General features: G+C 54.9%; 1 protein-coding gene and 1 long non-coding RNA gene across 4 annotated transcripts in view; one reads left to right on the top strand and one right to left on the bottom strand.

Annotated features, from left to right (window-relative positions):
* Positions 1-2,674: 2,674 nt before the first annotated feature.
* On the bottom strand, positions 2,675-5,178 carry LOC141510100 (uncharacterized). Its single transcript, XR_012474771.1, has 3 exons — positions 5,099-5,178; positions 4,402-4,595; positions 2,675-4,232 (listed from the first exon to the last, which is right to left on the bottom strand). It is a non-coding gene; the product is annotated as an uncharacterized LOC141510100 (long non-coding RNA).
* A 1,297-nt stretch (positions 5,179-6,475) lies between these two features.
* Positions 6,476-13,274, top strand: part of LOC141510066 (uncharacterized) — a 44,490-nt gene continuing 37,691 nt past the window's right edge. Inside the window, exons 1-2 of one of the 3 annotated variants that reach the window (XM_074220055.1) lie at positions 6,476-7,436; positions 8,669-8,775. In XM_074220055.1, coding sequence (XP_074076156.1) covers positions 8,701-8,775 — 75 coding nt within the window. In that variant the 5' untranslated portion in view covers positions 6,476-7,436; positions 8,669-8,700. The other 2 variants (XM_074220056.1, XM_074220057.1) reach the window with 2 other exon arrangements.

Raw genomic sequence — 13,274 nt, 5'->3', positions numbered from 1 at the left:
TGAGGCCCTGGGGTGCGTCCATCTCTCCATCTCTCTCTGCCTCTTTCTCTCTGTCTCTCTCCCTGCCCCCACCCCATCTCTGTCGTGTGTATGTGTGTGTGTGTGTGTGTGTGTGTGTGTGTGTGTGTGTGTTTTGCAAACACCAGGTTAAGGGCTTGCCCAAGGTCACACAGCTAGTCAATTATGAAATGTCTGAGGCTGAATTTGAACTCAAGTCCTCCTGACTCCAGGGCCAGTGCTCTATCCACTGCGCCACCTAGCTCCCCCCATCTTTTTTTTAAAATAAAAATTGTACTTTTGTAAATTTAATTTTTGGTTTGAATTCCCTTCTCCATCCCCTTGTCCCCTTGAGAAAGTAAGAAAAATAAGATGCATTTACAAATTAATTCCCTTATTGACCGTGTCCAAACCAATTGCTCAATCGGCATTCTGGAGATCATTAGTGTGTTTCACGGTGAGGTCTTAAAATTGTGGTACGGATCAGAGTTGCTACATTTTCCAGAGTCGCTTCGCTTTATTGTCCCCTTCATCACTTCCCAGAGCACAACAGCACTCCCTTACACTTGTGGGCCGTGTGGTTCGCCATTCCCCAGCTGATGGGGTTCCTCCAGTTTACAGTCCTCCGCCACCAGGAAAGAGCTGTTGTCTGTAACTGTGCGCACGAGGCTCCTTTTCTCCTTTGACCTCCTGGAGGTTTGGACCCACCAGCACGCTCACTGTGTCAGACGGTTCCCACAGAGCCAGGAGAACACATGTAGAGGTAGTGGCAACACTGGGTGATGACCCACCATGATGGACCCAGCTCTTCTCAGCCATCCAGGGATCCATGACCATTCCAAAAGACTTCAGATGGAAAATGCCATCCACACCGGGAGGGAGACTCTGGATTCTGAACACCACTCAAAGTTTATTCTTTCCATTTTCTTTGTTTTTTGCTTTTGTTCTGAAGTCCCTTCCAATGGTGGCTTTCAGGGAACATTGAACTATTTCCCAAGCAACCAGATGGGATGGTGTCTGGAAAGTCAGAAAAACCTGAGTTCAAATCCACCCTCAGACACTCGCTAGCTGTGTGACCCTCAGCAAGTCACTTCTACTTCACAGAGTAGCCATGCAGATCATCAAACTATTTATAAGGGGCCTGACACCCAGGGCGCTCTCTAAAAATGCTAGCTAGTGATCATCAGTGGTGTTATTATACCTGTCAGTTGATGTTTCAGATTGCAGGACTGTCTCCAGAGGGGCCCCCCAGGGATGTTCACCAGGAACCAGCCTCGGGGGCAGCTTCTCAACGTGGAAGCCAGTTCCTTCACCCCCCAGAACAGAGCTTTTCTCCTGGAATGGGATTTCTGCCTTCACAAACAGGCTCAGCCAAGCGTCGCAGGCCTGGTGTGTCAGGAGCTGGAGGGAGGCATGACTTGTGGGCGAGATCCTTTGCATATGAAATGTGTGAAGAAAGATTTAAGCAAATGTCCTGCCTCAGTTGACACCAAAAGAACCACACTGCAGTAAAGCCCCCCATGTGTGACCCGTGTGGGAAGGCCTTCAGTCAGTGGTTGGACTTCAGCAGGCCCCAGAGAGTTCACACTGGTGAGAAGCCCTACAGCTGCGACAATGCAGCAAGGTCTTGAGGCGATGGTCCACCCTGATCCGGCTCTGGAGAGTTCACAGCAGCAAGAAGTCTGATGGGTGACCCGAGTGTGGTCAAGTTTGCATCCAGCAGACCAAACACTGACCATCAGAGAGTCCACATTGGAGAGAAGCCCTTGGATTGTCAGGAAATTCTCACAGAGGTCACACCTGATGCAGCACTGGCGGCGCTGTGCCAAGAAGCAGCCCCAAGATGGGGCGTCTGGGGACGCATTTGAGGAAGGTCTGTTTACCCACAGAGAGACCTCATCAGTGCTGTGCCTGTGGCAGAGCTTTCAGGTGGCATGCCTCGCTCCTCCAGCACTGGAGAAGCTACACTGGAGAGAAGCCCTACCAATGCCATCTCTGTGGCAAGGCCTATGGCTGGCATTCAGCCCTGAGCAGCCATAAGGGAGTTCACACTGGAGAGCAGCCTCATGGGTGCGTCTGGTGTGGGAATGCCTTCAGCCAGGGCCCAGTCCTGGCTTGGCACAAGTGCAGTCACACAGGGCAGAAGCCCTGCAAATGCAGTGAGGGTGGCAATGCCTTTAGCCGGCTGGCCAAGCTTGTTCTCCATCAAACTTGCCCCAGAGAAAACCTTTGAACAAAGGCAAACGCCTTTGTGGACTCCAGCAGTTGAGGGAATTATGGGACGTGTGCATAGGATGAGGGTGGTTGACCTAAAGGCCAGTGGGCCCTGGGGGAAGGGTCTGGGAGAAGGCCTGCCCCCCTCCCCCAGGTTGGCAGCTAACTTCCCTGTGGGGGAAGGAGGGGGAGCTCCCTCATCTGGCTGACCAAGAAGTGTGGGGTCTAAAGAATTAAAAATGAGCACTTGCAAATGTCTGTGATGGGCAGGGTGGCAGAGGAGGCTGGGGCCCAGACAGGTGTGCCTGCCTTTAGGGAAGAAGGGGGGAAGAGAGGAGGACTGGGGGCCCAGACATATGTACCTGCCTTTAGGGAAGAAGGGGGAAGGGGGAGGGGGCAGCCAGGACCTCTGCAGTGACAGCTTCTACAAATGGGAGCCAGAGAAGGTGCTCCTTGGCTCGAGTCAGTGGGTGGCGGAACGCACTGCCCAGAAGGGCAGGGGTGGTTTTTGCCAGCGCTGCAAGACCCTGACTGTGAAAGATCCTGGCCCCCCAGAATTGGCAGAAGAGCCAGAATTGCTGTGGCCGGCCTATCTATTTAGAGCAGCGTTGGGGGCCTTTTTTCTGCCAAGGGCCATTTGGATATTTATAACATCATTCATGGGCTATATTTGGTCAAATGTTTAGTTAAGTCACTCCTTAAAAGCTCCTAAATTCATTGAATTTTGAGTTCCACCTGCAGTTGCCTTGTCAACACTAACCTACCACCTTCCAGAAGCCAGAGGGTCCTCACCCTGATAGCAAAGGTTGTGCCCATGGGACACACTCGGTCATTGCCAGGCTCAATTTCAGAGACCACTGGTGCTCGGCTGGCAAAGCCGCTGAGAGCTCACTGATGTCTCCATGCCACCGACACCCTGGTGTCCAGAACTTGGAGATATCTTCCTTGAAGGAGTCCAGCTAGTCATGCATAATTAAGGTGTTGAGTGGACTATGAACATTCCTTTATAATTTATCTCACTTTTCTTTTTTTTAATATGACTCAGTGTCCCTGTTTTCTAGGCTTTCATTGCTCCTTGATTAAGATGTAAGGTGTTGAAATAGGTAGCTTACAACTCCTGGTTGTCGATTGAGTCCAAAGCCAGTGGTCTCAGCTGGTTCAAGGGGTCATACTTCCTGAGGCTCTCTCCTCCCATGGCTGACCATCCTTTTGTATCAGGTCCTTGTAAGACACAGATTCCTCACATCCGCAGTACTTTAAATTTAAGCTCACTCTTCCCATAGACCTCTCTTTTTGTGTGTCTGACTTTTTTTTAATGAACAACTCTATTCTAGCACCTTTGTGAATACCCTCTGCTAGAATCTAATTGTTGTCTCCTGGCTGGTTGAAGTAGGAAGCCACCAATAGCCATCAGTCCTCAGGGAGACCCCTAGAATGTGGGGGCAGGGAGGATGAGTGGTCAGCAGCCTAGACGTTACCACCGAGCCTCAGTTTCCTCCTCTCTCCATTTTGAAGAAAGCCTCACAACAGCCATCCTTCATTCTCCAGATTTCATCCCCATGCCTTCATGGAGGTATTTCCTCCCCCTGCAGCCCCTTTCACTTCCTTTTATGTGGTTTTCCCCCCTTTTAAAAAAATGATTCCTTTTGTATACAGGCCTAGTATTGATACTGCTGGGTCAAAGGTTATGATCAGTTTTATTGCTCTTTGGGCATGTGTAATTTTTCCAGATTAGAATGTTAATTCTTTCAGAAGGGGTATTTGTTTTCCCTGTATCCTCAGGGTTAGCACTATTGTCTGCAAATAGTGATTAATAATTGCTTTTTTGACTTGTAACTGTGTGAGGGGGTGGGAGATGGGAAGGATCTATTCAGAAGTTAATAAAACATAAGAGATATCTTTAGATGTTAAGGCAGATTTTAAAATTAAATGTCTGAAAACAGAATCAGTCAATCAAATAAGAGGCAAAAAAACGGTCCCTGGCCTCAGGAGTCTTCCATTCCATCTGGAGAATTCAGAACCTACAAGATAAAGGTAGAGAAGATGCATGTGGGCAGAGCGAGGATGGTGGCCTCCTGGACTTCTAAGGTCTCCATTACTCTGTGGTTTATGTTCCAAAGACCAGAGAGCCCCAGTGAAATGAGACTCTCACCCTACTGGCCCCCTGGTTTCAGCTTGTTCCCAACTCACTCTTCCAGGCTCATTAGGCATGGTCCTTAGGAGGGAAGGATTGCCCAAGCTGTACCAAGGCTGCACTCCCTTCTCGCCAAATGCCCGCTGCACCATGGCCATGTTCCTTCTGGTCGGATAGTTGGGTTGTGTCGGCAAAGATCCTCGAGCAGTTTGTGATTTCCTTGTCCGGCTCATTTTGCTGATGAGAACACCTGAGGCAAACAGAGCCAAGGGACTGGTCTGAGGATTGGAACTCGGGTCTTCCTAAATCCAAGCCCTACGCTGTACCCACAGCGCCACCCGGCTGCTCCCAATGAGGGCATGCGGCAAATGGCAAACGAATCCCGCGGTCTCCCCTAACCTCGCCCTAAACATCATTCCGAGGAGAATAAACTAGAGAATTCACAAAAATCGACTAGAAGACTCCAGCAGACTGTCATTTCAATCTAAACAGAGGGTCCCGAATGCCCTGGAAGGGAATCCCCCGGAGGGCCAGTCAGGTGGGCCCAGAAGACTGTGCCAGGGCCATGGCCGCGGGGTCTGGGATGCCCAGTGCCCCCCGGGAGGAGCCACACAGGTAGAATGGTGGCTGCCGCACCCCGCCTCCTGCCCAGCGGGTCACTATCGAGTGTCTGGGGCCGGATTGGAACTCGGGTCCTCCCGCCCCCGGGCCCACGGCCTGAGGGGCTCCCCGCCCGGGGGACCCCCTCCGCACCCCTGGGGGGCCTGGGTCGCCCGGCCCCGGCCGCTCCCATCCCCGGGGCGGCCTTGGGGCAGGACGGGCTGGGCCCGCGGGGCCGGGCATGCGCAGCAAGGCTGGCCCGGGCCGAGCGCCTCAGTTTCTCCCTCCGCCCCGCGCGGCCCCGCGCAGGCGCCTCGGGGTCCCCGAGGCAGAGGGGCGGGGCCCAGTCCCTCCCCCCGGAGCCCCGCCCCGCGAGGGCCTCGAGGCCACGCCCCTCCGTTTCCCTGGCGCATGCGCTCTGGCCCGGGGCCCCCACGTGCTGGGGGAGGGCGGCCGTGCGGGGCCGGAGCCGGCGGAAGGCCGCATGCGCGGGAGGGCGGGGGCGGGGCCGGGGCGCGGGCGGGCTCCGAGCTCGTTTCTCCGCACGAGCCCCGCCCTGCTCCCGCCCCGCCCCCTTCTCCTCCTCTTAAAGGGCCAGGCCCTCCCAGGGGCGCGCGGCCGCGAGTTAGAATGAGGCGCCCCTGCGCCCCTCCCCCCGCCCCTATTAGAAGCTCGAGTCCGCAGGTAATGGGCCCCAACCGCCCCCCGCCCCGCTCCCCGGGGCGCTCCGAGCCCCTGGCGGGCGCCCCCTCGCGGCTGTGGCCGGAGGGGCGAGGCCCGGCATCCGCCCTACCCCGGGGCAGACCCCCCATGGCGGGAGTGGGCGCGGGGTGCCCGAATGCGGCCCAGCCCCTGCTGGGGGACTGGGGCGGCTGCCGCCCCCCGCACCTCGGTTTGCAGAAGAGGCCCAGCTTCCCGGAGAATCCCAAGGAGCCCGTGAAGGGTCGGCGGAGCGCGGCCCGGCATCCACCCCGGGACGGGCTGAAGTTGAGGGGTGCACGGGGGGGGGCTGTGATGGGGACGCCCCAGAGAGCCGGGGCCCCAGAGAGAGAGCCAGATGGGCCCCAGAGAGAGAGCCGGGGCCCCAGAGAGAGAGCCGGGGCCCCAGAGAGAGAGCCGGACCGGGCCCCAGAGAGAGAGCCGGACCTGGCCCCAGAGAGAGAGCCGGACCTGGCCCCAGAGAGAGAGCCGGCCGGGGCCCCAGAGAGAGAGCCGGACCGGGCCCCAGAGAGAGAGCCGGACCTGGCCCCAGAGAGAGAGCCGGACCGGGCCCCAGAGAGAGAGCCGGACCGGGCCCCAGAGAGAGAGCCGGACCGGGCCCCAGAGAGAGAGCCGGACCGGGCCCCAGAGAGAGAGCCGGGGCCCCAGAGAGAGAGCCCGGGCCCCAGAGAGAGAGCCAGACGGGGCCCCAGAGAGAGAGCCGGACCTGGCCCCAGAGAGAGAGCCGGCCGGGGCCCCAGAGAGAGAGCCAGATGGGCCCCAGAGAGCCGGGGCCCCAGAGAGAGAGCCGGACCTGGCCCCAGAGAGAGAGCCGGCCGGGGCCCCAGAGAGAGAGCCGGACCAGGCCCCAGAGAGAGAGCCGGACCTGGCCCCAGAGAGAGAGAGCCGGATCGGGCCCCAGAGAGAGAGAGAGCTGGACGGGGCCCCAGAGAGAGAGCCGGACTGGGCCCCAGAGAGAGAGAGCCGGACCGGGCCCCAGAGAGAGAGCCGGACCGGGCCCCAGAGAGAGAGCCGGACTGGGCCCCAGAGAGAGAGCCCGGGCCCCAGAGAGAGAGCCAGATGGGGCCCCAGAGAGAGAGCCAGGGCCCCAGAGAGCCGGAGGGGGCCCCAGAGAGCCAGATGGGGCCCCGGACAGGGCCATAAGCGCAGCAGGGGCTAGGCTGGGACCCGACACCCCCACGCCAGGGAGCACACAGCCCCACAGGGACCCCCAGGGTTACAGGGCTCACCTGGACGATCCAGAGTCAGGAGAAGTGTGTGTCACGGTCTGAGAGAGAGGAGAGGCTTCAGGACAGAGGTCAAGGACAGGGAGCGGACAGAAGGCCATTAGGCCCCCCTTCCCTCCCTGCTCATTAGCACCTGGAGAGAGCAGCTTGGGAGCGATGGGGAGGCCTCGTAGCGGAAGGGAGAGAAGAGGGGGCAGCTGTCCCAAAGGACCACAACGAGGGGCCACATGCCCATAGAGATGAGTGCAGAGATCTAAGGAACCGGGCCCATCTGGGAGCTGGGGCGGGCTCACCCACCTGGGGGGCTCCACCTGATGGGGCACTTCAGGTCACATCCACATCTGCCTCATAATCCAAATCATCTGCGGCCCGGAGCTAGCCCCCGCCTCTAAGGTTGGGGGGGCCTCTCTTCAGGACTCCTCCTCCTCCTCCTGCCAGGGATCAGCTACTATAGAATTTGGACAGACTGCGCCAGAAGCATCTGCCGAGCTGAGCTTCTGGCAAAACTAGAAGGAATCGGACCCCACGGAGTGGGGAGACCATTGGTGAGAAGGCCCTGAGTGGAGGAGGCCGGCCCCTGTCCTCTGGACATCCTCCCCAAGCCCCAGCTTGTCCTCATCCAACCCCTACTGGAAGGGGCAATGTCCTCCACCACATCTTCTCTGGGATGGGGTGCTCACTCCCTGGCCCCCCAGAAAGGAGTCCCACAGAGGGGGCTCTTTTCTAGGCTTGAGGTTGAACAGATTTTTCAGCCACAATGGTGAATCAAGACCCTCCCCTGAGACACAAAGGAGCTTCTGTCTACCCTGATGAGAGCATGTGGTCTCTGGGGGGCCACCGGGGCTTCCCTTTTCTGTGTCATCTGCCCTCGGGTTGCTCCTTGTCCACCCTGGCTGGTTCCTAGGGGACAGAGAGGTAGCAGGGTCCCCAAACTCTCTGGGAGAAGCAGCACATGCATCCTCCCAGACCCCAGCAGTAAGACCTGGGAGGAAGGAGGGAACATCCAAGGGAAGCAGGGTGAGCAAGGTGAAGGGAGACTGTGGACACAGAAATATCCCCAGAGGTCTCCCAGCCTCTGCAAAGTGGGAATGGGGACATGTCAGGAAAGAAAGGGGGGAAGAAAGTATCATTCCCTTGAAGGGCATCTGGAGGATTCCAACAAGAATGCCTGGACATGGAGGAGGGCAGCCTGGTCTGGCAGGGGGGGGCGGGCAGCCAGACAGGGGCCCCGGCATTGACCACCTGGCGAAGGCAATTGGGAAGGCTATGGCCAATTGGGTGCTTTGGGACCCCCCCATCTGGGAGTGGGGGGTGGGCTCACCCACCTTGGGGGGGCTCCACCTGATGGGGCAGTTCAGGTCATATCCAGATCCTGCCTTATAATCCAAACCATCTGGGGCCTAGAGCTAGCTCCTGGCCTCTTAGGTTCCAGGGGGGCCTCTCCTCAGGCCTCTTCCTCCTCCTCCTCCCCATCATCCAGGCCAGCCCTGGGTCCTAGAGCCCAGCCTTTCAGGGTCATCTGGGTCAGGTAGCCTCAGGTTCCTGGCAGGATTAGATTCAGGAGCCAGCCCTCTTTAACCCAAGGAGCCTTGGCTCTGGTCAGTGGCTCTTAGCAGCTGCTGGGAGGGGGCTCCTGAGCTGCCAGAGGCCAGGTCCAACAAGCATCCGAACTTCTCTGGCCTCAGCTGTCTTTGCTCTCAGTGACCCTTTCTGGGGAACTTCCCAGGCCCTTGGGTCCTCCATGTATGTTTAAGACTTTGTTATTGGACCCTTGCAGATTCTGGGACGAGATATTTAGAAAAGACAAAGATGGAAGAGAAAAGACTCATTCCTCAATGGAAAGATATAAGAAGACATGTCCACAATGCCTTGGAGCGACGCATGGTAAGAGACTGCTCCTAGGATCATTTAGAGGCCAGGGGCCCCTTCCCCACTCCAGGGGGTGCGTAGGAAGAAGACCCAAAGATGCAAATTCTTAATTAGTGTCCAGGGGGTGGGCTTTGAGACCTGGGTAGGACCATCCTCAGATGCTGGTTCTATTCCAGTCTGAAGGCTTGAGCACAGGTCATCTGAGGTACCATCCCACCTCTGACTCCAAACACTTGCGTCCACTTTACCTGGGGGCCTCAGTTTCTCAAATAAGGAGTTGGACTTGATGATCTGCTCTAAAGCTATGATCCTGTGGGTGGTGAAATGCTGCACTGACAACAAAGATTCTGATAGAAGGAGATACTTTCCAATAGTCAGAACTGTCCCCAAGCTGAATGGATTGCCCCTGGAGGTAGTGAGCTTCCCATCTGCAGATGGTGGTGGTATGGACCAGATGACCACTGACGGTGGCTGACTTCTGGAAATAGTGAGCTTCTGGTTTGCAGATGGTGGCGGTATGGACTGGATGACCACTGAGGGCAGGCAATTCCAGTTTGGAGCTCCTGGGCCATTTCTCCAGGGGAATCCTGAGCCCTGGCTGGGAGATCAGAAGGACCCTCCCCCTACTGGGTGCTAGGCCCCCAGAGACCATTGCTTCCTGCTGTACCAAATGAAGCCCATCCCTGCCCTCAGGGAGCTTATACTCCAGGGGGAGAAAAATGCAAAATCTGTCATCCAGGCTGGCATTTCTGGGTCTCAGCACTGAGGAATTTGGTGGGGTAGAGGAAGGCAGTGCTAGAGACCGGAAGGGTGATAGGGCCAGGCCTCATCCAGCTCTGAGGTCCCCGGACTCCACAGCACCAAGAGGGGACTTGGATGTGACTGCCTGGGCCCCAGACCACCAGAGGATGGTCAGAGGAAACCCGGAAGGCCATCATTTTATAGAAAAGGAAACTAAGGCTCAGTGACTAGTCCTAGGTCATACAATAGAAAAATAGCAGCACTGAGATCCAAGTCCAGGCTCTCTGACTCCAAACCCAGCAACATCTCTCCTGGACCTTGGGACCCCGCTCTTTTTTTGAGGCCCAAGAGCAGCTGGTGCTTCCCCTAAAGCTCCTGTCTCTTGGTTTCCCCCCTTGGATTAACTGGATTCAGTTCTCCTTGGTCTCCTTAGAAACAGCAGCTGTAGTGGAAGGCCCCCATGTCTTGGGGTGCCCCCCCCAAATCTGGTCCTGGCAGGAGAGGCCAGCATCATGTGGGCCACCCTCCAAGGGGCAGTCCAGCTGGGTGGTCCAGCAGGCAGTCCCTTGGGTGTCCAGCGAGTGCACTGATGGAAGCTCTTGGGGGGCAGGATCTCCTCACAGTCCCTCAGGCTCTCACGTCAGAGTCATCCTGGCTTTCTCTCTCACCTCCAAGACCCACTGACATCACCTATGCAGCATTTCTGCCCCAGCCCTTGCTCCCCCCCCCACCCCACAACAATCTGGATTACTGTATTCACCACTGGGCAGTCTACCTGACTGCAGTCTCTCCCTTATCTAGTCCATCTGCCAATGGTCCTGCTAGTGGCTCCTTGTTAGTACAAGTGGCTCTGTCTGTCTGTCTGGTGGTCAAGGCATTCCCAGGCTGGCCCCTTTCTACCTTCCCAAGCTGTTGTCACTGTGGCCTCTGACCTTTGGGGTCTTCTTTGCACTCAACACTCCATCACCGCCCTCTGCACCACGCTTCCCCAGACCAGGATCCCCTCTGCCTCTTAGAATCCCAAGCTTGAGTGCTGCCACCTCCAGGGACTCAGTCACTCTATACACCTATTATTTTATCCATATCTATCAATTGTACACATTTTCAATCAACAAGCCTCTATTATGTGACAGGCACTCTGAGAGACTGGGCCAGAGGGACATGGACAAAAGAAATAGGCCCTGTCCCCCAAGAGCTTCTGTCAGTGCCCAAGCTGGACATCCGAGGGACTGCCTGATGGGCTACCCGGCTGGATTACTCTCTGGACGGCAGCCACTTCCACCAAGACCAGGACTGGGGGCACTTCAAGACATGAAGGCCTTCCACTACAGCTGCTGTTTCTAAGGAGACCAAGGAATGCTGAATCCAGTCAATCCAAGGGGAGAAGCCAAGGAGGTTTAAGGGAAGCACCTGCTCTTGGCCCACTTTCTCCATCTGGCCAAACTGCACGTACCCATAGTCCTGTGTGAAGGTTGAGTTGGTTTTGTTGATAGTGAAGTTCAGGCTTTGTCTTGCGGGCCATGGCATGGAAGATCTTTAAGCAGGGGAGGGATGTGGTAAGAGGAACCTGACCCAGGCAGTATGGATCGGAAGGTGGGAGGCTGAAGGAAGGGAGTCCACATAGAGGCATTCCCATAGTATAGACGAGAGAGGAAGATCTGAGCCCGGGTGGGGTTGTTATGGTTGTGGAGTGAAGAGGATGGAAAGGAGAGATACTGATGAAAGAGCTGCCTTTGGATTCAGAGGACGCAGTTCAAATCCTGGCTACCCCGTGGTTTTTAACAGACCATCATCAATCAGTGCAGGAGCCATCGACCATTCAACCACAGGTTGAAGTCAATCAGTTCCTAGCTGAAGAGGAGGTTTTATGCCATGAGGCTCCTTTCAAGTGACAAAGCACCTGGTCCTGATTCTGTTCTAACTGATATCTACAAGGTGGAGGATCCATTGCTGATCCAGAAACTGACTGAAATTTTCCAGGTTATATGGCATGAAGAGATTCTCCCCCAAGAATTCAAGGATGCCTCCATCATCCATCTCTTTAAAGGTAAAGGGAATAGATTGTCTTGTGACAATCACATGGTTATTTCTCTTTTAGTCACTGCTGGTAAGATTCTTGCTAGAGTCCTTCTCAATGGGCTGATCCTTCCCCTGGAAGATAGTCACCTTCCTGAGAGTCAGTGTGGCTTCAGAAAGGGTCAAGGAACAATTGATATGGTGTTTGCTGCCCACCAAACTCCAGGAAAAATTCCAGGAAGAGAACAGAGGTCTGTAGACAACATTTGTAGATCTGACCAAGGCCTTTGATACCATCATTCGTGAGGGTTTATGGAAAATTATGTCCAAATTTGGTTGCCTGGAGAAGTTCATAAGTATTGTAAGTCAGTCTCATGACAGCATGTATGACCAGGTTCTGGATAGTGGACAATGCTCTGGAGATTTCCCAGTCATCACTGGAGTAAAACAAGGGTGTGCCCTTTTTTCACATGATGTTTTCAGTCATATTTTCAAATGCTTTCACTGAAGATGAAACAGCATCAAGTTCAGCTATTGCACTGATGGCAAATTCTTCAACTTGAAAAGGCTCCAAGCCAAGACCAAAGTGGAGGGAGTGTTGGTGCTGATCTTCTGTTTGTAGATGATGGCGCCCTCAATGCAGCCTCTGAGATGTAACAAAGTATGGATCAATCCTCTGCTGCTTATATTCATTTTGGTCTAACGATGAACACCAAAAAAACCCCAGTGCTCCACCAGCCTTCACCCACCATCCCTATGTGGAACCATCAATTACAGCAAATGGAGAGGTTTTGAGTACTGTGGACAAGTTCACTTCCCTTGGCAGTGTCCTTTCTAGGGCGGTCCTCATTGACAATGAGGATGACACATGCATTGCCATAGCTAGCTTAGTATTTGGGAGGCTCCAAAAGAAAGTGTTGGAGAGAAGAGAATAGACAGACTCCCAAACTGAATATAGAGCCATTGTGCTATATGGCTGTGAAACCTGGACAGTCTACCAGCGCCATGTCAGGAAACTGAATCACTTTCATTTAAATTGACTTAGGAAGATTCTGAAGATCACCTGGCAGAAGATCCCAGACCCTGAGGTCCTTTCTCAGTTAAGCTGCCTAGCATTCCAACCTTACTACAGAGAGGGCAACTACAATGGGCTAGACACATTGTTGGAATGCCAGACATACACTTGCCCAAAAAACTATTCCATGGAGAACTCACACAGGGCAAGCACTCAAGGAGATCAGAAGGAGCGATACTGAGACACCCTGAAGGTCTCTCAAGGACTATGGAATGGTTGTACAGTTTGGGAGACACTGGCACAGGACCGCCCGCATGGCGTGCCTTCATCAGAGAGAGGACTGCATTCTATGTGGAAGACATAGAGCCTTCCTGTTCAACTCAAAGGAAACATGACATCTGTAAGTTTAGAGTATCCATCCCAGGTGTTCACATAGGTTATTTGTGCCTGACCTATGGTAGAGCATTCCGAGCTCGTATCAATCTGATCAGCTCCAGTCGGACACACTGTCATTTGTCTCAAACACAGTGATGTCATTTTGGCCTTCTTCAATAATGAAGGACAAGAACCAACCAACCAACCAACCCCTCAGGCGTGTTACTTCTCTGTGAACCTCAGTTTCCCTATCTGTCAAAAAACATGATTGAACCAAGTGCTAAGGCCCTCTCACTCTCAGTCCTGTGATTCTTAGAGAAGTGAAAGAGCCAAGACTTGGCAGATGGTTGGCAGTAGAATGATATGA

This window comes from Macrotis lagotis, chromosome 1, assembly GCF_037893015.1.
Source record: "Macrotis lagotis isolate mMagLag1 chromosome 1, bilby.v1.9.chrom.fasta, whole genome shotgun sequence".
In the NCBI taxonomy this organism is placed as follows: Eukaryota; Metazoa; Chordata; class Mammalia; order Peramelemorphia; family Peramelidae; genus Macrotis; species Macrotis lagotis.
The sequence above is the reverse complement of the archived record's forward strand: the minus strand, read 5'-3'. Positions and strand labels throughout refer to the sequence as shown.